At 44.6% G+C, this 26,095-nt stretch overlaps 1 protein-coding gene across 3 annotated transcripts in view; it reads left to right on the forward strand.

Moving 5' to 3' along the window:
- Positions 1 to 12,110, forward strand: part of Dnmbp (dynamin binding protein) — a 104,017-nt gene extending 91,907 nt beyond the window's left edge. For all 3 annotated transcript variants that reach the window (XM_074078542.1, XM_020156307.2, XM_020156308.2), the window contains 6 exons: positions 2,052 to 2,180; positions 3,380 to 3,712; positions 4,078 to 4,257; positions 6,038 to 6,236; positions 8,562 to 9,112; positions 10,567 to 12,110. In XM_074078542.1, the coding sequence (XP_073934643.1) occupies positions 2,052 to 2,180; positions 3,380 to 3,712; positions 4,078 to 4,257; positions 6,038 to 6,236; positions 8,562 to 9,112; positions 10,567 to 10,752 (1,578 nt within the window). In that variant the 3' untranslated portion in view covers positions 10,753 to 12,110. The remainder of the gene's footprint in view (positions 1 to 2,051; positions 2,181 to 3,379; positions 3,713 to 4,077; positions 4,258 to 6,037; positions 6,237 to 8,561; positions 9,113 to 10,566) is intronic.
- The last annotated feature ends 13,985 nt before the right edge of the window (positions 12,111 to 26,095 follow it).

Genomic DNA, 26,095 nt, shown 5'->3' on the forward strand with positions numbered 1-26,095 from the left:
AAGATTAGAGACAGTGTCACAAAAAATGTCCTTATAAATGCACCATTTTCTTTCCAGGAATAGTGGTACATACCTGTAATCCCAACATTCGGAGGCAGAGGCAGGAGGATCTTGAGTTCAAGGCCAGCTTGGCTGTATAGTGAGACCCTGTCTTAAGAAAAAAAACAAAACCCAATAAATAAATTCATATATATACATATGTCATCTTATGATCTATGCAAGTTACCTAGGGTACTAGATTTTCTGAGTAAAATCATAAATATGAATTTTGATAGATACTAAATTTCAGAGGTAGTATAAAAACAAAGAGCCCTTCCAACAGCATCCTTTACCAACCAATGGTGCTGCCAAAACCAAAATGTTTTACCTTTGTCCACAAGATAGGTAAAAAAATTTCAATATGGTTTTAAATTTGCATCTCTTGTGAGGGTAAGGATATTTTCCTGTGTTTAAGCCATTTTATTTTCTATGATCTGGCATGCTTATTTACAGTCTTGGTTTTTTGTTTTTTTTTTAAGTCTTGGTCTTTTTCTTACTGATTTGTAGGACTTTTATATATATTGGAAGATACAGACCTTTGAGATGATGACTTACAAATATTTCCCCCCAGTTTGACTTCTGACTTTAAAGTGTTTTCTCTGTGTAGAAAATTTTTGTGTAGTCTCATTAAATTTTCCTTTTATGTCTTCTTAGTTTTGTGTCATAGACAGAAAGGACTTTCCTATCCCCAGATCCTATCCCAGGTGCTGGTACTTTCGCTTGCTGTAGGTATAAATCATTGATCTAGCTTGCAATAGGCATCCAACTTTGCCTTTTTCTGGGTGGTCATCCAGAGATCTGCCATCCTTTGTTGAGTGAGCCCCATGGATTAGAAATGCCCTCGACTTATTTTTTGAGATAGGATCTCACTCTTGCCCAGGTTGGCCTCGAACTGCTGGTCCTTCCTGGCTTAGCTTCCTGACTGCTAGCATTACAAATGAGTGTCATCACACCTGAGTTTTTTTTTTTTTTTTAAATAATATATACCCTCCCTGCATCTTTTAAAAAATGTAATTAGGTCAAAATGAGGCTTATGACTTTTCAGAAACATGGGAGAGATTTGACAAAGGCAATATAGGAGCAACTACCAAGTGTTTTCCCTTGTGCTACTGCTCCTTAGGACTTTCTCCTAATTCCGTGTGACTGTTTACTCTTTGTGTTTTCTGAATGTATAGCAGTACATGCCTGAGCCCTAGTGCTCTCCTCCGTAGCAGTGGACAGCAGCATTTTGAGGGACCTGATTGAGCTGACAGCCACTTTATGGAGAAGCCAGTTTGGTTCTGATATTAGAAATTGTGAGAGAGCATGTGGAACAATTTTGTCACAAGTATAAATTGAAAAGCCCCACCAAATAAGAATATTTGATTGACTAATAGAGAGCCAGCAGGACCAAAAACTGAGGTTCGTTGACTCTATAATTCGCTATCTGCACTGGCATATGGGCTTACACTTTGGGACTTTGCAATATTTCTTTAAAAGAAAGTAAAAGAACACCATGTTTCATATTTACCCTCCATTCAAGAGGAGCTGAAAGATTCCACAGTTTATTCCTCTCACAGAGTACTGGCTTTAGGATCTAAAAAATGTTATAAAATGGTAAACTAATATATGAGGCACTGACGGTTTTGTTTACCCTCGAAATACATTAGCTTTTCATACATTTAGATTTCACTTGAGTTAATGTCAATATAGCAGGCATTCACCAATCCTGAAGGATTTTGGCTCTGATTGTGGTACTTTTTGATGAATTAAGAAACCCTCTCATATTGGGGGCATAGAGAAATGACAAAGAGATGATTAAAAACCCTCACCAGTTTTTCTGTAACCAAGTTTTAGCTTTTCTCTGTGCCCCATAAATCAGTTTATAGGCATATGCTTGCTTCATAGCTGAAATAATACTAAAGAGGAAAGCTCCCGTGATGGAGCCATTTTTGCAGGCCGCAATGTGGGGTGAGTGACAAAGGCTAGGCGTTCTGTGTGTTCTTACTGTGTCTGTTTCTCACTGGCTCCAGGAATCAGCATGTGTGAAAGTGGTGGCTGCCGTGAGCATGTGGGACCTGTGTGTGGAGAGGGGACATCGTGACCTGGAGCAGTTTGAGAAGGTTCATCGCTACATCAGCGATCAGCTCTTCACCAATTTTGTAAGTGATTCTGTTCAGCCCACTTTTCCTAGCCTGGCCCTCTTCCCAGGTCATCTCAAATGGCAGCTCGTGCAAAGTCAGTTCCACAAAGATATAGAGGGATAGGAGGATCTGAAATGTATTCAGTGGACTTCTTTATCGCCTGTGATCAACTTAGTTTCAAAAAATAAATGAGAGAAGGAAAACTAGGACTTTTTTTTTTTTTTTTTGCATTGCTGGGGCTTGAACTCAGGGCCTACACCTTGAGCCACTCCACCAGTCCGTATTTGTGACTCTTTTTTTCCAGACAGGGTCTATTTGCCCAGGCTGACTTGAAACCACAATCCTCCTGATCTGTGCCTCCTGAGTAGCTAGGATTACAGGTGTGAGCCATTGGCACTCAGCTAAAACCAGGAAATTTAATATGACATCACAGTTAATAATTATGATAAAAAAATTTATTCCTGAATTTCTTTTTTTGGTTAAAACATTATCAAATAGATCTTTATAAAGTACAAACTACTTTATAAAGAGAACACTAAAGACCAAATTTCTTGGAAACTTGCAAATAGATACACATGTGATTGTTTAATTGCAAAGAGAGGATTGGATGCAGTTGGACAATTTCTTAGAGCTCTCTGTGTGGCATAAGGCTAATATAGACACACACACTTAGAGAACTTCCAGGTATTCTGTTACTTATTTTTAATAAGAAGCTACTAAGTACCTATTTATGTTCTTTATCCTCAATATCTGTTCTTCTAGAAAGAATGAAAAATCCTTTGAAAAGTGAAAGTGCATGCTGTACTCTAGATTTATGTAAGAACTAAATCTAGGATCTGAGGACTGGGGTTGTGGCTCAAGGGGTAGCGCGCATGCCTAGAACTTACCCTGAAGTTAAAATCACTGTATAAACCAGAGCCCATAGTAGGGGTTACCAAATGAACAATTACATTTGGTTTCCAGTGCAAATATCATATCAGTGTGTAATTAGCAATATCAGCTAGGGAGCTAAGGTAGGATGAGCCTATTTTACAGAGGCCATGCTATATGAAGTAGATGCTGAGAGGTTGGTGGCATGGGTCAACAGAGCACAGCCGTAGGTCTGCAGGAAGTCAGCCGGTGCACTAGGGGCAAAACAAGGATACCACCAAATCAGCTCAAGAGTGTTTTAAGACAGAGGTGGGGACTGACCAGTTGTGCCTTCCTCATCCCTACAGAAGGAGAGGACAGAACGACTGGTCATCTCTCCCTTAAATCAGCTACTGAGCATGTTCACAGGGCCCCACAAGCTGGTACAAAAGCGCTTTGACAAACTCCTGGACTTCTACAACTGCACTGAACGGGCAGAGAAACTAAAGGACAAGAAGACCCTGGAGGAACTGCAGTCTGCCCGGAACAACTACGAGGCCCTGAACGCACAGCTACTGGATGAGCTGCCCAAGTTCCAGCAGTACGCCCAGGGCCTGTTCACCAACTGTGTCCATGGCTATGCCGAAGCCCACAGTGACTTCGTGCAGCAGGCTCTGGAGCAGTTGCAGCCACTCCTTTCAGTGAGTCCCCTATTCCTCTAGGGAAAAGTCATCTCTGAAGTCGGCTTGGTACTTTTGGGAATGTACAGTGGGGTCATTCAGGAAATTAGAGATCAAACATGTCATTAGGTCCCATCAGGAATTCTTGGTCCCTTGATGGTGATATGAAACCTGAGGCTTTTTAAATGTCTCTTTCCTGTGATTTTCAGAATAGCTGGCCAACCTAGCTCTTGGGTATCACCGCACAGTGCCAGTTCTCTTGCATTGGCTGCAGTGTTAGTAGCTCACACAGCTGACCTTGAGCTTCCCTTGGTTCTGAGGACACTTTGTCAGTCCTAGGGATCTTTCATCTGTGTTCCCTTCTCTTCTCTTCCCATGGATGGCAGTTACTCAAAGTTGCTGGGAGAGAGGGCAACCTGATTGCCATTTTCCATGAAGAGCACAGCAGGGTTCTGCAGCAGCTCCAGGTCTTCACCTTCTTCCCTGAGTCTCTTCCAGCTACCAAGAAGCCGTTTGAGAGGAAAACCACAGACCGCCAGTCTGCTCGGAAGCCCCTCCTGGGCCTGGTGAGTAGGGACTGTAAAGGGCAGTACACAGCCCAAGGATAAAGAATGTGGACTCCAGAGCTGGACCACCTGGGTACAGGACCCAGGATGAAGATTATGCACTGTGCATCCTGAGCGCATCACTTCACTTCCCTATGTCTGAGACACAAGTGCGAATTGTGCCTACATCATAGGTCTATTGTAAAGCTTACGTGAGTTAATTTATGGAACCACTTCGAAATTGCCTAGCACACAGTAAGCACTATGCAATAAGTATTACCATCATAATCATCAATGTTGATGGGCCCAGCTCTGTGTCCACAGGTATTTGAATCTTTCATAATAAATAGAAAATAGAGGCAGCTTGCACCTAGAATCCCAGCTGCTTGGGAGGCAGAGATCGGGAGGATCATGGTTCGAAACCAGCCAGAAAAAGTTAGTGAGAACACAAGCCATGTGTTCTGGTGCATGCAGGAGGCATAGGCATGAGGGTCACATTCCAAGGTTGCCCCTGGCAAAAAGCGCAGCACACGATCTGAAAAGTAATAACCAAAACAAGCAGGGTGTGGTGCGTGGCTCAGATGGCCTGGGCAAAAAGTGCAAGACTCTGTCTGAAAAATAAGATGAGCAGGGGTGGGAGGGAGACTCAAGTGGTAAAGTGCTTGCCTAGCAAGTTCAAACCCTCTATCACAAAAAAAAAAAAAGGAAAGGAAAAGAAAGGTTATTGGGTCCTGTCCGTCATACCATGGGGCTTACAGATTCATTAACTATTTATTTCCTGAGCATCGCTGAGAAGCCTGTCAGTGCCTGATTGTGACCACCTGTAGTTTTCTTTCTCATACTTGGTATGAACTTTAATCTTGCCTCTGAAATCATTCTTGATCTTAGTAAAGAATATGTGGATCAGCTGGTTAAAGGAACTGTTAATAAGGATATATTAATTCTCTCAGACCTGCCCATTTTTGATCATGTATTAGAAAATGTAACATAGTCAAATCATTAATGACTGACTGCTTTTTTATCTGGAGTTATATTCTTTTTAACTCAGTTCTTCCATATTGTAAAAAGTAGGGTAACCATACCATATCATATAGGCTTGTGGTGTAAAAGACTGCTGATATGCCTTTCTTTAGTGTATTTTTGCTCCATAAAAACCCATAGGTATTTAGAATATCTTAAAAGGAGAACTGAATTTATTATTACCTTTGCTTTTCTTGTTTTTGTGAGTAATTGTTTTATGGATCGGGAAGTCAAGATAGGGAAATTATCAATCGTTCAGGGTCATCTAGTGCAATATAAGAAGACCTGATACTATTATTTAAGTATTTTGATTCTTTTTTTTAATTTAAAATTTTACTTTGGTTCTGGAAAACGAACCTTATGCTTGCTAAGCATACACTCTACCACTGACCTACACCCCTCGCCCCAACATTTTGATTCTCTAGGAAGAATTTTTTTGGGGGATGGGGTGGGACTGGGGTTTGCACTTAGAGCTTGGTGCTTGCAAAGCAGCGCTCTACCACCTGAGCCACAGCTCCAGCCCCTTTAGGAAACAATCTAATCCCGTTTTGTCACAAAGTGTGTGTTAGCTTGCTTCATAGCTATAGAAGCACCAAAGCATTGCCCAAGAGAGCGTGGCTTTTACCGAACACAGCTGACTGTTGTAACGCATCTGGGGGGACAGTGGGGGGCTGATTGTTGGTGCCTCATGTCTGACACTTGGACAGCTGAGATGAAATTAGCTGCTAGGAGAACAGCTGGGTAGGTCTGTTGTTGATGGCGTCCTTCATGTTTCTTTCAGCCAAGTTACATGCTCCAGTCGGAAGAACTCCGGGCCTCCCTGCTGGCAAGGTACCCCCCTGAAAAGCTCTTCCAAGCAGAGCGGAACGCCAATGCTGCTCAGGACTTGGACGTCGCGCTTTTGGAAGGCGACCTGGTGGGTGTGATCAAAAGGAAAGACCCCATGGGCAGTCACAGCCGCTGGCTGATTGACAATGGAGGTAAGGACGTTAGACACCAAATAAATGCGGCCCTAAATGAGGAAAGAGTTATTTGGGCTACCCCTGCATTCTATCCAGGCTAGAAAGATGCATGAGAGCTTTTGATTAACAGGGTGAAATAACTGTAAGAGTACTTTGGCAGTGCCAGGGCACCACTAAAGCAAAACCTATTTGGGGTTGCATGTTTTGTTTTGACAAATTCCACAGGAGACTCCTATCACTTATCTTCTAAGATCTCGCCATGTTTTATAACTTGTCCAGGCAGTAAATACTGCCTAATGGAATCCTGGTTTTTCAACCTCTTCTGAGTTATAAAATAAGCTGCCTTTTCCTAGTTTCTATAAATTTGTCCTGTATGTGAATTAAAAACCTGTGGATTCTGTTTACTTTGGGGTTTTTTCCTTATGAGTTTTACCACATGACTATTTGAAAAATGACTTTAAATGGCTCACAACTTTTTTTGGAGGGGGAGTGGGGGGAGTGGTTTACAGAATTTAAGAACAGTCTTTTTTTCCATGATTCCAAAATCCAAAAAGCTTAGAAAAACAAAAGTTTTTTTCAGAACCCTTTTGCCAAAACCTGAACAAAGTAGTAAGTGACTGTATATAGTCATAACTTTTTCTGATGTGAACAGTCATATTTTACTGGAGGGGGTTTAATAATGGTGTGCTGGGGAGAGTGGTTATGAAACATATGTGACCTTGATTACCTCGCCCAAGTCAAAAAATTGAATTTCAAAACATTTTAGGTAAGATTTTGAGGCCTATACCATAAATATCTGTGTATACACCAACAGGAACTGAAAATTTTAACATTTCTAGCTTTCTTTAAAAACATCTTATGCATTTTTTCTCTTACCCCCCCCCCACTTCTGTTTACTCAGAATAATGTGAGTTGTAAAGGACAGAGGGTAAAGGCAGGTGACAGTCACTGATGAGGTGGGACAGATGAGCTGCTTGTGAAGTTCCAAGCTGTTTAAGAAGCGGCTTCAACTTTGGGGTTTTGGTGGTGCTGGGGATGAGCCCAGTGCCTTGCCGATGCTGGACAAGTGATCTTACTACTGAGCTACATCAAAAGTCCCCAACTTTGGGGTTTTTATTTCATCATTCCTAAGAAGTAAAGGGGTTAGCAGCACACAGTGTCAGGGTGAGCTGTTTGCTGGACCCTTTGCTCCTTTTTCAGGAACAGGAAATAAATCAGAGCTCAAAAGAGAGGGAGATTGGATAGTGGTTACCTCAATACAGTTAGGAGGAATAGATTCTAGCAATCTCCAGCACAAAGGAGTGATCGTAGACTACAGGAGGAGAGCTCAAAGGCTCCAAATGTAAAGAAACAATAAGGAGATAGAAATGCTAATTACCCTGACTGAATCCTTGTACATCACACTGTACCCCATACATATTTATCATTGTTACATATTTTAAAAATGGGGCAGAGATTCAAATCTAGACCTCTTCCCACAAACCTGACACTGTCCCCATATTATGTCCAAACATAGGCTCTTTGCTCTGGAAAGCTGGAATTCCTTCAAGAGCACAGTCCTGATGCCAGAAGCAAAAAACAAATGCAATAAAACCAAGGTGATATTAAAATTTAATGCAGTTCCAAAAAAAAAATAAATCATGAGGGAGACGGCCCTTGTTCTCAAGTATACTTGAGGTCTATCCTTTCTAGATTTCTATAAGAAACAGCCCCATGGATAAATGTCTCAATCCCTGTTTCATGCTGAAAGGTCTAGCGGAGGGCCTTGCCATCATCCTAGGCAATTCTAAAGTGAGCGTGCACTGTAATGGGCCATATGTGTTTGAGTTCTACAGAGACAGCTTCCTACTTGAGAATCCTCATGGTATTCCACAGCATTCCCTAGCCAACAGATTCCAGCTCTGTGGAGGGGTGGGGGGCCTGCGTGAGGGGCTTTTCAACATGAAGATGGTCTTGAAATCCCTCTTTGCCACATGTGGTGTATTTGTCTTGTACTTGGCTGAGTCTTCTTAGCCATGGTGTCAATGTCCCATTAAATTTTCTTTCTTTGCCCATTTCCAAACGTGGTGACTTTAATTACTGTCCTCCTTACTGCTCTTCTGTTCTGAGGTTGTAACAGGAATGAACTGGCAGGTAGCCCATAGCTCTTTGTCTTTACCCATGCATGTTGCATCCTGGAATTGGACATTTCAATCTATTTTGTCATTTGGCATCTTACTTTGCCTCTCACCATTGACCTAGCTTTTGAAACATAATTCTTCTGTTGATTCCCTGCTTATCCCTTCCTCCCTCCCTTCCTACTTCTGCTACAAATCCCTGATGTTGATCTTTCCTTCTGTGCAGTCACCAAAGGCTTCGTGTACAGCTCCTTCCTGAAGCCCTACAATCCCCGGCGCAGCCACTCAGATGCCTCCATCGGCAGCCATTCCTCCACTGAGTCAGAGATCGGCAGCTGCTCCCCTAGGTTCCCACGGCAGAACAGTAACAGCACCTTGACCTTCAACCCTGCCAACATGGCTGTGTCCTTTACCTCAGGATCTAGCCTGACACAGTCTCAAGATGCACCTTCATTGAAGGAATGCAACCCAGAAACTCTCAGTGTGTCCTTGAACCTGGGTAGTGCAGAGAGTGGTCCTTCCAGGTGCCCTTCAGAGCCAGACTCTACCTGCTGGCCTAGGCCAGGGGACTCAGCAGATGTAGCCAGAGATATGAGCCAACCCACAGCCACCCCAAGAGGCTGCTACCGAAGCTCCAGGCATTCAGAGCTGGTTGGTTACTCTGCACCAGGGCGAAATGGGCAAGGTAATGACTTTGTAAAAGGAAATGCAAGAGCCACCCAGGCTCTGGAAGACAAAGTTGAAAGGCCAGAAAACAGTGAGGCCGAAGGCAACCAGGTAAGTGCTTCCCTTGCATACCCCGCAGCACGGGGCAAAAGGTGTGGAATGAGAGCAGGAGTGGGCAAGACCCGAGACTTGGACATGATCTGGAGGGGGGCCCATGGACAGAGCATGTCCAGCACACGGGAAACCCCCCACTCTACCAGGGAATAGCCGCGCTTCTGAACACCTTCTCAGACTCACATTTCTCTTCTACTTAGTCATTGGACATTTAAAAGGAATCATGATGAAATTTTTTTCCACTCTTCCAGTTCACAAATTCTTTCATTATATGAAGTCTGCTGTGTTACCCACCTATGTAGTTTATTTTATTCACACAACTGTATAATTCTAAAATTTAGAAATGAAATTTTGGCACTCTTTCAGTTTTTTTCTCCTCTTTTTGTAATGGCCTGCTCCTAGCTTGTCAATCTGAGTATAGCCCTTATGTCTTGCACATTTTAGACCCACCTAGTCTAAAACCACTTCAGATTCCCAGCTGTGGAGTCTCTGCCCCACCCACTTGTCGCTGTGGCTCACCCTCACAGCAGTAAGCTTCCTGTGTCTTTTGTGATGACATGTGAGCTCTTTTTCAGCAGTCTTGGCCTGAGTCATGAGGTGCTGCCTCTGCTGGACTCTTGGACTCCAAAGGCCAGTTTTTACCTGGTTTCTCAGCTCAGACTTCCTGTGCCACAGTACTTAGTACCACTGCTAAGCATGGGATGTTCTCACTTCCTTCTGGTAGTTCGTTCTCCCCGCAGCCCAGGGCACACAGCCCAGTGCTAGATCCAGTGGACAGTTTTTCTAGACACATTGCTTGGCAAATGGACCTTGCTTAGATTCTCATTTGAGGCAGGGAACCTGTCAACTCCTGAGCCTCACCAGGTCCTAAAACACCATCTATCTAGTGTGTGTCTGGCCCCGTGAGCCTGTTGGCTTCTCTTCCTAGCACGGAGTACCATCCTCACTTTGCACTGTATCTTTCTTACGGCACCTGGAGATCATCTTTTCTTTGAGATTGATTGTGAATTGTTTTAGGGTTGTTTTGTTTTGTGTGGTAGTGGGATCAAACCTTACACATGCTAGGCAAGTGCTCTACCACCTTCAGCCCAATTTGCAACTTCTTGGTGAGATACAACACTGAGGTATGGGAAGGACCCTCATAGCTTACCCATCTTCCATATTGAATTGAGAGTCCTTCTACTCTTTAAAGCAGCTCTGTAAGAATTAACAGGTGTAAATTTTGGTTTTTCTTTTACTCTACTTTGTTTATCATGGGAACCTCCTGCCACACATAGATATTTAAAAATTAGTTAAAATTAAATAAGATTAAAGCTCTCAGCTTCACTAGCCATATTTCAAGTGTTCAGTAGCCACAGGCTGTGCAGATATATAACATCCCTATTGCCCCAGAAGATTCTGTCTGGCAGCATCTCTCTAAGCAGTTTCCTAACTCCCTTTCCTTCACACAGGTCTATTTTGCTGTCTATACCTTCAAGGCACGAAACCCAAATGAGCTGAGCGTTCCAGCCAATCAGAGACTCAGGATCCTCGAGTTTAAAGATGTTACAGGCAATACAGAGTGGTGGTTAGCTGAAGTTAATGGGAAGAAAGGCTATGTCCCATCCAATTATATCCGCAAAACTGAGTACACCTGAGCCCATGCTGCCTCCCACTCAGCCTTGCTACCTTCGCTTTCAGTCTGCTGAAAGGTCTGGTGAGCCACCAAGGCACCTGCTCCTGAGACACAGGCCCTGCCACATTGCTTATCCTTGACATGGTGGAGCACAAGACAAGCTTTGTCCTCGACTGGGTTGTAAACCTTTATGATCACTAGAATTTCTGGAATTTGGAATGGACTCTGAGGCTTACAGATGATTCAGTGGCCATGAGAAGAGACAAGTTCTGGGGTCAGCTTTTGGAACGAGAAATTTCCAGTCAGAAGACCAGTATTGTGGGCACTCAGGATGCTGTGCTAGCATTAGAAGACGTTGACATGGGTTATAGCATGCTGAGTCTGGGTGGCTCCATGCTCCCTTATCCACTGACCAGAAACCAGCTTTGATGAAGGGAAGTAGAACTCTGAGAGCTCTCTTAAGTCATGCTTCTGCACATGGCAAAGATTTGTGAGGATTGCGCCAAACCTGGTGCTTCTAACGTTCCTAAAATACTAATCTTATTTATTTCACTGCATTCCCAGATTGATTGTACCAAACTCAACTGCTTTCTTCTGTTTCTTCTTAAAGTCTTCATTTTCCTTCAGCCCTTCATCGGAAAGGTTCTCTTCCCTTGTTAGATAGTTATTTGCCCTTCCTTTATACTCTGTGTGTGCTGCCTCATGGTCCTCTCTCCCTGTGCTCAGTAACTGACAGATTTTCCTAGAATAGTAGGATTGGAGCTCCAACCACCCATTGAAAATACTAATTCTGCACTAATCTCAAATCCATGAAGGCTGGTGGAAGTCTGGGTGCTTCTCTCCTTCGTCTGAGCACACTACTGCCATCTAGTTACATCCACAGATGCAAACTGCATAACCATGTGACTTATTTGAATTGGGATAAGTGGTCCCAGAGTAGCTTATACTAGACTTAGAAATAAGATTTTTTTTATTCATCTCTAACCTCCATGCTTCAGAGATGATATTCTCTAAAGATTCCAGAGTGCCTTTAAGTCTCCCACCAGTCACAAGAAGATATTTGCTAACCCCTAACACTAATAGTCTGCCTCTGAAAACTTTGTTTTAGTAGGGCTCCTGTACTTAAGATCTTCCCTAGATATGACACCTAACTTGGAATGGGAAACTATGGATTTTGTCTGTTAAGAAAGGGAATTAAGAACAGCCTTATGGTCCCTGCTCCTACAGGTGCCCATCCGGCCTTAAAAATGCTGGCGAATCAGGTCAGAACTCTGCATCCGCAGCATCTCTGCCCATGGTCAGAGGCAGTAATGGTCTCTTGTGAAGTGTTTCTATTTAGAGGTGTTTATATTTAATAGTTATTTTATAAATAAAAGCATTTCTAATGGCCATGAGTGTGTTTTCTTAACTTCCCTCCAGGAAAGAAAATGTGAACATTTCTCTTGAACTTCTGGGGACACCTTCTTGACAATTTAGCAATGTGCAGATAGATCTTGGGAGAAGGGAAGGCTGACTGACAAAAGGCAGGTCAGAAACCCATCCTGCCAACTGTTTCAGTACTTTCTGCATTCTGCTGGTTGCAGGCAATTGCCTCTGAATTTTAGGCCATCTTGTCCCATAAACTCCTAGCAAATGGAAGAGCTAAAATCCTAGGGATAAAATCTTCCCAGTAGCTCAGGTATGGGAACTGATCACTAGATAAGAACTAACTAACAAGGTCACACAGCAGTTCCAGGAAGGTTGGGGGCAAGGAAAGGTGGCAGGAGTAGTGCCAGAGGAGGGATGAGGACAATATGTGGGGAACAGTGAGGCAATCACTGTTAAGAAATAGAAACATGATTGCATAGACAGCCCGTGGGGAAGAAACTCTTAGGTCATCTTGGCCATCTCTGTCATTTTATGGACTAGGAAAGTGAAGCCTGAGGCCATTTTGACTTGCCCATCATACATCTGTGTTTAGATGAATTGTTAGTTTAAATGTGGGCCCTCCAGTGGAGACTTTTACCTGTTCCACAGCCCAACTATCTGGCTTTGGACACTAACCAACTGTGTGGCTTTGGCAACTGGCCTAGCCATAGCTGTGCCTCAGTTTCCTCATCTGAAGTAGAGAGAGTAACACTACATTTATGGGGTTGTAAGGACAGAATGGGTCACACATGCAGCATGCTAGAACAGGACATCAGCAAGATGGTAGAACAGAACTTTCCAGCACTTATCCCTCATAGAATGTCAATTTGAACAGCTCCATGAGAGATGATGCCTTCATAAGAGTTGAGGAAGTCAGGTTAGAGGTTACAGTAGCATAGAGGGAAAACATTAAAGAGGGGAGGAAGGGAGGTGCATGTGACCTGTGTTACCCCTCCCCAAGCCCCATACAACCCAGCAATAGAGAGGCCCTCTTTTGGGGAAGGAGAGGGAAGAGAGTACCCCATCCCAGAAAAGACCAGCACCCAGCAGCTCCCCACAACCCCAGACTACAGGCTGCTACCTGAATGGTGATCCTCCAGGCCAAGCGGCAGCATAGATTGATGGAGGAACATCCAGAGACCACTGCAGATATGTGTTCTCTCAAGACCTCATACCTCCCCATCTTTGCTAAAGGGATAATAATGCTCCTGTTGACCAAAAGCTCTAGGATGTCCCCAGGTCTCCAGTTTTGGGAAAGCATGGAAGAGAGCAGGAAGGTGATGAATGTGAACATACCATCCAGCCAGAAAATGGAAATTATGTATGCAAAGGGCTTAAACACAGCCTCAGGCTTGTATGATGTATTTAGCATAATTCTACTATGTTCCACCTTTGATTAAAGCTATAAGGAAGATAAACCCAGAAGTACAGACTTGATGAAGGATGGGCCACCAGGAGATGCTTATTCTTAGCTAGTGGCCGTCACTTCCACAGCATCATTCCCATCCAAAGCAAAGTCCCCTCCAGCTCAATAGCTATGACAGGAGGTCAGTGTGAAAGGATCACACCAGATGAAGGAAAGCAAAAGAGTCCAGGACCTCAGCAAGCCACTCTACTCAACTTTTGTCCAACCTCCAACACCTCTGTGCATCAAAAACATTTTTCTTAAAGCACAAAACCTATTTCAAGACAATGAATAATAGAGACCTTTACTGAAGATTTTTTGGAGATATGGAAGGACATAATAATCCCACACATCACAGAGCAAAAATTCCTCTGAATATCTCTCTTGACTCAAAACTTCACTTACTTCCAGCATCAGTTTAAGTCTTCCTCTTTTTCTCTGATTTGAAATCTCCCTCTACCCAACTCCCTATTACCAAGCTGACTTTCCCTCTCCTCCTTTTCTCTTCCCCTTTCCCCCCTCACTTTTTAGGCCAAGTAGTTTCTTGCATTGGTATCAACTCTGGTTACCCATAAATACCAATGATAGAACAAAGGCCTAATGGCCAAGCAGTGCAAACAAATGACCCTCCCAGCACAAGGCAAGGATGATTATAAAGTTTTATCTAATTATTTTGTATGATACATGATGCCAATATTTCTTGACCCCCAGGTAGTATCCCTCAACACACATTAAAAAGTTTTCTACAATGAGGGGCGCTCAGGGGTTTATAAAAATAGTATCTCACTAAGCCAGGCCAAGCACTGAACATTACCCCATGCAGTCACCCCAACAATGCTGTTAGATACATAGAGATAACAACACTGATGCTGGGAGGGTAAGAATCCTGGCCAAGTTTATCCAGATAGAAATTGAAAACTCAGATCTAAATCCCTTATAGAAACATCAATTTGAATGAGTTTCACGCATACAAATACCTTTCTAAGACCTTAGAAAAGCAGGTACGAGTCTACACCTGAGTGTAACACAGAAATAAGAGACACATTGAAGAGGATAGGACAATTTTACCTTACCATGTTATCCCTCCCCCAACTGGGAGAGAGATACCCTCTTCTTGGAGGAAGGAGAGGGAACTAAGGACCATATTTTGCCTCCAATCCAACACCAGCCCCATGGACTCAGTGGGGTCCAGTCCTGCCCCTGTGGATTTAGAACTGCTCCCACAGACTCAAGTTCCTTGCATGCCTTAGCACAGCCAAGACCCTAGGGACTTAGGCTCCAGGCCCATCCCAATGAACCCAGACACCAGACCCACCCTATTGTGCAGTCACCTCCCACTGACTCAGACCCAAGGTTCACCCTTGCACCAGGTCAGCCCTGTGGACCAGGCTTCAGGCCAGCACCATAGATCCAGACTCTAGGCCCTTTCTGATAGACCACCCCCATAGACACAACCAAAAGGTCTTCTCCAGTGGATCCAGGCTTCAGGCCCAAATCTGCAGATCCAAGGGCCAGGACTGGCTAACTGCTGGCACAGAGACCAGTCAAGCCTCCCTAAGGACTCCAGCAGCAAGTTTGCCTGCAGATAACACCAAATGGCCCTATCAGAAGCTTGGAATGGACTAACTGTTGAAGGGCTTTTCCAGACAAAGTCAATCTGCAAAGACTGAGCTAAGTCGCTACTTCTTCTAATGTGCAGACACCAATCCATGGCCACAAAGATTAAGAACAATCAAGGAGCCAGGCATAGTGGTGCAGGCCTGTAATCCCAGCTACTTGGGAGACAGAGGTAGGAGGATTGTAGTCCAAGACCAGGCCAGGAAAAAGTGTGAGACCCTATCTGAAAAACAAAACGACTAGGTGTGTGGCTCCAGTGATAGAATACTTGCCTAGTGGTACGGTACTTGCCTGGGACACTGAGTTCAATCCCCAGTACTGAAAAAAAATCATACCAAAGAAACAAAATAAAACACCAGTAATGCACCCTAAAGAAACAGGTGTAGGAACAGCCTGACAAATAATTTAAAATAATTGTTTTATGGAAGCTCAGTGAACTTCAAAAAAAGACAGAACTAATTAAACAAAATCAGGAAAATAACAAATGATCAAAATGATAAATTTAGCAGATTGAAAATATACAGACACTCTAGACAGATGGTACATAGATAATAGAGTTAGATACAGATACACACACACATACACACACATACATGTACACAAACAGTAGAATCTTTTGCTTTCCTTTTTTGACACAGGGTCTTGCTATGTAGCCGAGACTGGTCTTGAACTCCAGATCCTTCTACCTCAGCCTCCCAAGTGCTGTGTTTACAGGCATGCCCCCACAACAGAAGAATTTTGAATCTTCAAGACTCCTGAATAGACACCCAGCACTCATCTGCTCTTCTACAAAGAACCAAAGTAATCAGTCGATAACTGCATTTTGTAAGAATAGGACTTCACAAGAGTCAGAGACATGGAACAGCAGCCTAGTAAGAGAAACAAAATATCCTGGGATCTGTCACCCTGACTCCACAGCCAGGGTGAGGGGGGCAGTCCCCTTCTTTGTAGGAGTGAGGGTGAACAGGAGAAACCCAGCACACGCTATCAGTGCACACGCTGGCAATCCCAGCTACTGGAAAGTTTTATAATCCTTGCAGGCATGCAGCCCACTTAGACAAGTAACCTGAAATCTACACGGGAACCCTTTGGAAAACAACATTTCCATACAAACCCCACCCACTGCCTCACCCACCTACCCCTACCCTAGTGACTACAGCCAGGAGCCACCTTAAGAAGTGAGCTGTCCTCTGAGTTTGGGCTACTCTAGGTGTCAGAAACTCCTGCATATTCCAATCCACAGAGCTGCAGCTGGAGTAGCTGCCTCACAGACCCATTTGGCCCAGCAGAGTGACTGTGACCGAACCCCACTGAGTTCCCTGCACTGTAGGAGACAGGTGTGACACAGAAAGTGGAGGGTGCCACCCTCAAGAACCGGAAGATCAGGAAGCTTGCTCCCTAAGACCGCGGGCAAAGCCAACAGCCTGTAGATTCGCATCAGCATCAGTATTGAAGGCAGCGACTCGTGTGCCTCCCATCACCCTCCCCACAGCGCCAGCACTCAGGATGGGGAGGAAACACCGCAGCCCCGCTGCTGTCCTGCCCATAGGGTGTGCAAAGGGGTTATTGGGCAATTCTGTGGCTTTGGTTGTCATCCTGACCCTAAGTGTGCACAGCCAAAGGAAGTCCCAGAGAGGAGCTGTGAGCAGGGTCTGGGCCCATAGCACTAAGTGGTCAGAGGACAAGTACTTTAGGCTCCTCACCACTGCAGGAGTTACCAGCACCAGAGGACATTGCTAATAGTACAGTGCACATCAACAGTGCCTAAGGAAACTGTCACTGATGGCCAGATGACACATGCAGGGATTTCAGGTGCTCAGGGTTCTTGAGCCTGCTCTGAGAATGACACACAGATTCCAACAGCAGAAGTCGGAGGAAAGATTTTATTTGTAGAGAAAAGAAGAGAAAGACTGCATATTGGGGAATGCAGGGGGACCTGTTGATCCCCTTGGGGTTGGGTTTTGTAGCCTTTTTTTTGCATTGCCTGAGGGCAGAGATGTCTCTCAGGTGCAGATGAGGTTTCCTGGAAGGAGCGGTGTCTCCTTGACCACTTATCACCTTTTGGGACCTCCTGCAGTCCGTCCTTCAATCCCCCCTCTCAATGGTCACCCTAACTGCTGTTAGGGATAGGGGCAATGAAGTCTGTTCAGTAATTGCTTCCCGCTGATTGGGTGATGAAGGGGCTGCGGTATCTGGGCTGACCACAAGAGGGGTTGTCAAGGGGACTGCAGTAGTAGGTTGTTTTCATCTCCATCAGAGGCATTTGTAGTTTGATGGATTCTAGGCGAGAAGAAACAAACTTGACAAGTAAGTTTAAAATGCAAGGGCCCAAACACAAGCAAGAGAGTAATAGCAACTACAGGCCCAAAAAGGGTAGGAACCAAGCCCTGGAGGGGAGCCAGGATTTTATTTGGTCCTATACCTGTGTAGAAACCTGAGTTTCGAGAGATTGCTCCCAGAGCCATTTAGCCTGTTGGAGAATGTAGTCTGCATATTCCTCTACAATGCCTGAAGTGTTTATATATGTGCAACAGGAGGTAATTGGCCATGGCACGTACCCCTCTTTATTTAACCAAAAGAAAATCTAGGGCCAGGCGGTGGTCCATTACCATACAGGCAAGGGACGGCAAAGACCTTTGCATGTCCTTAATGTCAAGGCCTACCTGGTCTGAGGTGTCCTCTACTACTTTGGTTAGGTTTTTTGCAGTTACATGATTGGCAATTACCCCATAGCTGATTCCAGCTAGGGCTGCAATTAATGCGGTTATCCCTAAAACTATTAGAGTAATCTCCCTTTTATCCCTAAGGGAAGCTGTTCCTGTTCATTGGGAAAAGTCAGTTTGTTGAATTGTAGTATTATTCCAAAAAGAGATATGCTCAGAATTAGGCATAAATTGAGCAATTGCCCAATTTCCTTAAGTATGGTTTGGGTGTAGACATGGCAGCCCCCATACCTGGTCCTTTTTCCATGACTTCCCTAAACACCTGTTTGCATCTGAAAGGCATCTCCGCCCTCAGGCAATGCAAAAATAGGCTATAAAACCCCACTCCCCACCCTGGCCTGGGATCACCGGTTTCTGGGTCCCCCTGCATTCCCCAATATGCAGTCTTTCTCTTCTCTTTTCTCCAACTAAATTCTCTACAAATAAAATCTTTCTGACCTCTGCTGTTAGAGTCTGTCTGTGCTTTCATTCTCAGAGCAGGCTCAAGAACCCTGACCACCTTAAATTCCTGTGCATGTCATCCGTACATCAATACCTTGGGTGTTGTTAGCCTGGGCGTGGGAGGTGTCTCCTGGAAACAAGTAATCAGAGACATTAAGGCTGCTGGTGAAAGATGGAGGCACAGGGGGTGGCAAGGTAGAGTTATACTGAAGAGGAAGATAGCCTTGTAACAGGGCCATAAAACACGGTAAACTGTCAGCTGAAAGCTGTAACTTTGGACAGAACTGTGAGAGAGCCATGCAAAAGTTCTGGACTGAGATGAAAGGCACCATGCAGAGATAAGCACCCATTCCTGCCTTTCTTTGTCTCTACTTGTAAATAAATTTTCCAAAGCAGGCCTCCCTCCCCTGCTGTTCTTATCTAAACAACATTAGGTCCCTAGCTCACTACCAGCCCAATTAACCTAAACAATCTAACTCACTGGTTAGGACACCATAACCTGAGCACATCTTTGTAACTTGATGCCCTACACTACCTTTTAAATATCTTGTGAATCCTTTGTTCAGGGCTCAGACACAGGTACACGTCTGAGCCCGCTGGCGTAAAAATAAAATCTGAGTTCTCCACTCCTCCGAGTGTCACTTGGTTTCTCCTCTACTACACTGCCATAACAATACAGTTTTTCTAATTCTGTCATATATTTTGTTAAGATACATTTGTGATGGCCAGTAGTAAGAATGCAGTAAGAGTTTTTACCAGTGAGGTTTGAGGACTTGGTCAGCTCAGAGATAAGGCTCCCATTACAAGCACTGGTCTTAAGCACATTGGGACTCATAAAAGTGAATAACTCTTAGAGTTATTCATACAGCACCAGCTGGCTGTCAGATGATAGTCCCCTGTAAGGGTGGTGAAGTCAAAAATGTTTTTCCATTGGTATGTAGGCCCTAGGTCTTCTATTGATGGATGACAAACTGGTAAATAGCTGTCTGGGACAGAAACGTTAAACATCTGAATTTTTGTCTGAAAGGTGAACCCAAGCCAAGAGTAAGACATAGTAGGCTGGTTCTTCCATGGGACCCCTGTAAGAGGAACCATGGCATAGGAGAAATTATCTGGCCTGAGTATCAAAGAAGGGAAGGGACCCTAAGTGAAATTTAATAGGACCCATGCCACAGGTGAGCGGCTGTTGGTCTCTCATAGCAAACCCAGGAGTCCTTTAGTGGAGATTTTGGAAGGATAAATGCTGGAGAGAGATTTAAGAATCCGTTGGTCTTCCATGAACGGCTGTAGCTCTTCCCATATGGGGGTGCTAGTGTTTCCAGAAGACCAACCCTATAGCAATATAGTTAGCAAATGAAAGGAACATGCTGATGCTGTCTTTTGAGCTCTAGTTCAATTAGAAGGAGCTGTAGCAGCTAGCCCTATTCCCAAAGTAATTACAAGTGTAATGAATAGACTGATTAGGAGGTGTTGGAGGTTTTGATCAAGAAGGCTTAGGAAGGTGACTTATCTCTATCTGTAAGTGTTTTCTTTTTGAACAGCAGTTTTAATCCATCCAAAGGTTCACATGAGAAGGAGACAGCCTCCAATTCTGGGTCCGGAGGTGGAGACATGACGTCCGCAGAGGAATTCCAGCTCTTGACTTTTGAGTGATGGATCCAGAGATCCAGGCCAGTCACTCTCACTGCCGTTGGGGTAGACAGAATAACTGGATATGGCCCCTCCCAGAGCGGGGTGGTTTAAGTCCTGGGTTGGATTTGGAGACTTTATTAGAACTAGGTCACCAGGGCAAAAGAGAGGGGGTCCCTTTATATCCTCCCTGGGGTGGCTTGTTTGATCTTTGAGAGTGTTTGTTGGAATTTCACAAGTTGAGTGACATGGGAAATTAACTGAGATGTCTCTTGGTCAAGAAGGAGGTCATTGGTTAGGAAAGGCCTACCGTATAGAGATTTGAAAGGGTCAGTCCTTGCTTGCCTGGAGTGTTTCTGAGCCTGATGAGAGCAATAGGGAGGGGCTTGGTCCGGGGGAGTGGGTTTCCTGGGCCAATTTAGCCAGGTGTCTTTTTAAAAGTTCATTTGTTTTTTCTACTTTTCCAGATGATTGGGGACGCCAGGCACAGTGGACGTGGTATTCTATGCATAGTACTCTAGAGAGTCCCTTACTTCTGCCTTAAATGAGACCCATTATCACTTTGAAGGCTTTAGGGGAGACCAAAGCGAGGATTATTTCTGTTGTTAGAACTTGGAATACCTCCGTAGCACGTTCTGTACTACAAGGAAAAGCCTCTACCCATCCGGCGAACGTGTCCACAAATACTAACAGCAGTTTGCTCCCCCTGACATATGGGAAGTCTAGTTGCCAGTCTTCCCTGGGATAGGATCCCTGTCTCTGCGCCCCTTGCACCTGGAGTCTTTTATACTAGGATTATTCCTTTGGCACGTTTCACATCCCTGAATAACTTGTTGGGCTTATCTCTTAATTTAGTCTCCCCAAACATTTTATTGACCAAAACCAAAGTATTATCTAAGCCTAAATGATAGACTTGACGGAGAGTCTTAAGAATTTTCCATTGGAGTGTCTCAGTGAGCCATAACTTTCCTCCAGCGGACATCCACCAGCCCTGGTGATCTAACTGGTTCCCTTGGTCTGAGGCTTGCTTACTTTCCTCTGATTGATATTGTGGTCTCTCTAGGGGAAGGAGAGTCCTCTCCCAGAGGAGAGGGCCAGCTGTATATTCCTGCATGGCTGCTTGTTTAGCCGCCTCCTCGGCTACTTTGTTTCCCTTTGCTATCTTATCATCTCCTTTTTGGTGACTTTTACAATGAATCACAGACCTCTTTAAGCAACAGAACAGCATTTAGCAGGGCTAGTATGTCATGAGCATGTTTAATGAGAGATCCCATTGTAGTTAGTATTCCCCTGTCCTTCCAGATGGCTGCATGAGCATGCAGGATCAGGAAGGCATACTTAGAATCTGTATAGATGTTTACTCTCTGTTGTTTTTTTTTTTTTACAGTTTTAGGGCTTTTGTTAGGGCCACTAATAATGCCAGTTGAGCACTTGTATTAGGAGGAAGAGGACCTGATTTGAGGATGCCAAATTCTGTCACAACTGCAAACCCTGCATGTCTGACACCATTCTTCACAAAGGAACTACCATCAGTGTATAATTCTAGATCTGGGTTTTTCAAGGGCCTATCAGTTAAGTCAGGTCAGGCAGCATAATTTTCCATAAGTAACTCCTCACACGAGTGCTCAGGATTTCCCTCTGCCTCTGGTAGAAGGGATGCAGGATTTAGGCTCTGACAGGCCCTTAAAGTTATCTCTGCCCCTTCAAGAAGCTGGGCCTGGTATTTAAGTAGATGGCCGTCAGATAGCCAAAGTTCTCCTTTTGAGTTTAAAATTCTCCCTAGGTTGTGTGGGGTATAACTCTTTAGGGCGTGGTTTAGGATAAGTTTTTGAGCTTCAGGCACTAGAAGGTTTATAGTAGCCATTGCTCTAAGGCATCCTGGCCATCCCTTGGCTACCTGATCTAATTCTTTGCTTAAGTATCCTACTGGCTGGGGAGTGATGCCCTGGAGCTGAATCACCATGCCCAAGGCCAGTCTTCCCTTTTCATAGACATATAATTAAAACTTATACTGGGAGACCCAGGGCAGGATCTGTCATAAGAGCATTTTTTAACAGGTGGAATGCATTTTCTGACTTGTCATCCCATTCAATAAAGGGCTGGGGATCCTTCTGTGCTTCCTTAAGGATTTGATATAAGGGCCTGGCTAGGTCTGTATATCCCAGGATCCAAATTCTACAGTATCCTGTGACCCCCAAAAAAGGCCCTCAATTGCTTTAGAGTTTTAGGTGGAGGAAACATCAGGATTGGATGGATTTTACCTTCTCCTACAGCCCTCATTTTTTTCTCCATGACAAGACCTAAATATGTAACCCTAGGCTGACAAAATTGGGCTTTTTCTTTACATATTTTATATCCTCTATCTGCTAAGAAGTTTAGTAAGGACTCAGTGGCTCATGAAATGACAGGCTTACTCGGTCCACAGAGCAGGAGGTCATCTACATATTGCAGCAGAGTAGCTTGTGGCTACTGCCATTCTTCCAAGTCTTGGGTTAGAGCCAACTCAAAGAGGTGGGGGCTATCTCTGAATCCCTGGGGAAGGAGAGTCCAAGTGACCTGTCCAGACTTTCTTGTGGGGTCCTCAAAGGCAAAGATAGGTTGACTTTTAGGGTGTAAGGGAATGCAAAAGAAGGCATCTTTTAAATCCAGGACAGAGTAGTAAGTGGTACCTGGAGGTATGTTGGCTAAAAGTCTATAGGGATTTGGAGCTACAGGGTGGAGACGCACTACTGCTTCATTGATCAAGCAGAGATCTTAGACTAACCTCCATTTGTTAGGTCCCTTTCTGACACCAAGAATAGGAGTATTATATGTGCTGGAGTATTCTACTAGCAGTCCCTGTCTCTTTAAGTCTTTCATTATGGAAATTAGCCCTTCCTTAACTTCTGGCTTTAAAGGATATTGTTTTTGATGGGGAAGCTAGGAGGGGGTCCTTGAGATGAATTAGGACTGGGACAGCTGTTTGTGCCCATCCCACAATGTGTCCATCCATCCACACTGTGGGGTCTACTTGTTCCTCTACTAGGGGCAAGCAAAAGTACTCTCCTGGGGGTAAAAGGAGCTGTACCCCCAATTTAGATAGAAGGTCTTGCCCTAATAGAGGAGTAATAGTTTCTGGGACAATTAAAAAGGAGTGACAGAAATGGAAATCTCCCCAGAAGCAGGCTAAAGGCTGAGTGAAATAATGTTCTAGAGGCTGGCCTGGTATGCCTTGAACAGTAATTTTCTTGGAGGACCTGGGTCCGGGAGAGAAAGGAGTAGCTGAAATGCTGGCTCCAGTATCAATAAAGAGGCTGACCTTGTGCTTTTCAATAGTGAGTAAAACCCCCAGGGCTCCCCTGCTCTATGGTGGTTACAAGAGCCTGGATGGGAGGTTCCGGGACCTGTCATTGGGTGGGAGGCTCTGGCCTTGGTTCCCCTGGGAACTGGGGACAGTATGCCTTCCAATGTTTTCCCCAACATATGGGGCAGGGTCCCAGAGGTAGCTTTCTCCAGGGACACACCCTCCTAAAATGCCCTGCCTGACCACATTGAAAGCGTGTCCTTGGGTTTGGACTTTGCCCCAGGGAAGCCTCTCTGAGCACTGCGATCAGAGCTTTCTGCCATTTATCCTCTCTCTTTTCCTTTTCCAGGTCCATCCTGTCTTTTTCTAAGTCCCTATTATAGTATATGGACATGGCTGCACAGACCAATTGGTCTAGATCTCTGCTCCCTTCAGCCACCAGTTTTTGAAGCTTTTTATGGATATCTGGTGCTGACTATGTTAGAAATTTATCTTTTAGGATGATTTCCTCTTCCTGTGACTCTGGTACAATGTTGGTATGCTTTTGTAAAGCATCCTTAAGTCTTTGTAGGAAAACTACTGGGGTTTCTAAGGGTTCTTGCTGTAGAGCCCTGACTTGGGAGTAATTAAAAGGTTTCCTTGGCTCTCCTTAGACCCTCAAGAATACAGTGGATGAAATGGTTACAGCTCCATTCATCCTTGTCATTTTCAAGGTCCCACTTAGAGTCATACCTAAGTATTGCCTGATCTTCTTTTGAGATTGGGAATTGAGGTTCCCTTTTAGGTATCCAATGCCTTTGTCTTTCTTCTCCCTCCCCTCTCCTCCTCCTATGAAGGCCCAGTCTGAGACAGGCCTGTCTCAGACTAAGTGATAATTGTCTCCAGTTGTGACTGCCTGATCTAGTACCTGCTGTTTCTCCAGAGAAGTGAGGATCTGAGATAGCAATAGCATTACATCTTTCCAGCTCAGTTTAAAGTTTTGGCTGACTTCTCTAAATGCCTGGATGTACTGATCTGGGTTTTTTTGTGTGTGTGTGTAATTTTATAATTTTTTTATTTTTTAAGCTCACTCACTCTAAAAGGAACCTGAGCCCCATCCCCTCCAGGAATTAACTGGAGGGGGTAGAGTCCTGGGGGCCAATGCCTGGTGTGTGAAGTAGCTGGGTAAGGGGGAAGAGGGGGAGCTGATGGAGCATCAGATGGGTTTTTTGGCTCAAGGGAGTTTGGGGGCTTTTTGGAAAGGGTTACCATGGTCTGGGTATCTAGGCTGCATTTGTTCAGCCATTCTGGGTGGTCTCTTAGGATAAAGAACAGTTGAACATATGGAACTTTGATCCACTTTACCTCCTTTTTATAGAACATATCTAATTGAAGAATGGTATTATAATTAATGCTCCCTCCTTCTGGCCATCTTTCTTCATCTCCCAGAGGATACTGTGGACAAGCCTGGGTGCAATAAAACTTGAGTTGCTTTTGCTGAAGACTTTTTGGATCAAGGTCTTTCCAATGTTTTAATAAGCAGGCAAGAGGATGGATCCTTCCTGGAACCTTGAGGCTTGATTCCCCATCTAAAAAAAGGGAAACAAGGGAAAATTGGTCACCTTAACAGAGGTTTCTCCTTTTATCTAAGTGTCCCCAGATGAGGAGAAACTCTAGTGGGAGAGGGCAACCCTCTCTCCCTTGCTCTTTTCACTGCCACCTGTGGCTAAGGTTGTGGAGGATTTACAGATATGTCAGGTGCAGCCACCCCCCCAAAATGATCTTTGACCAATCTCTTATCTATTTTGACTTGCCTGTTTGCCCTGAAACCCAGGTAGGCCTGGTTCTCCTCTACCAGCTGAAGGCTTGTAATTTAAAAATAACCCTATCAAAGTAACCAAGAGGGCTTGCATGGTCAGAGAGGGAGGACCCCTGCAGAGGCATGGATGGGGACTCCTGATTAAGTAGACTTCAGTCCCCCTATCCCCTATATATCCTGTGAAGCATATATGCTTCTCATGAAAAGAGAGAGGGTGTGTCTGAAGGCTTTTGCTCCGGTAAGGGGCAAAAACGGAGAAGACCTGAGGTCTCTGCCCTTTAACTGTTTTTTTTTTTTTTTTTCTTTCCCTGAAGGCAGGCTGTGGAACCTGTTGAACCAGCTAACCTGATGCTTGACAAAGACAGTTAAGCCTAAATTGGAGACTAGCACTTTCTAGTGCCTGTAGGGATTTTTCCCAAACTCCCTGAAGGAAGCCCACTGCTGTTTAGAGCAAGAGGGGGAGGGGGACATTCACCCTGAACTATTTGGGAAAGAGGAAGGAGAGGCTGAGGGTTGGGGGAAGAGAGAGTTTCTAGGCTCAACACATGAGGGATTACTGGTTACCACTACTGTCCAGGTTGATCCTACCCAAGGGCAGTACTGGAGCACTGGAAGCAAGGGGTGACCTCCACTCTCAGGCCACGGAAACCATGAAGGAAGTGTAAGAGATCTGATTGTCTGTTTGCCAGAGACATGGCTAGAGGGGTCTGAGACTTAGCCACCTTTGGAGCCTCAGGGCAGGTCAGGAAGTTGCATCTCCAGCCTTTGGGTGACACTGGGGAGTACCCCAGCCAGAACATCCTTTATGGCTTGAAGACAAACTTTCCTTTCTACCGGCTGTTTTTGGACCTCCTCTTAAGCGAGTCAGATCTTGAAAGAGAGAGAGTGAGAGTTTAAGGAGAGGGAAAAAAAGCCTCGGTGCACTGAAGTCGGGCTCTGCCCACATAGTATTGTCAGTCCGGTATAACCTCCTGGCTGGCATCTGAGTTCCCTCAGATTGCCTGCCTTACAGCTGTAATGGGTTTGGAGCTTTTCCTCAGTTTCCCAAGGGAGAGACCCTCC

Source organism: Castor canadensis, chromosome 7, assembly GCF_047511655.1.
Source record: "Castor canadensis chromosome 7, mCasCan1.hap1v2, whole genome shotgun sequence".
Lineage (NCBI taxonomy): Eukaryota > Metazoa > Chordata > Mammalia > Rodentia > Castoridae > Castor > Castor canadensis.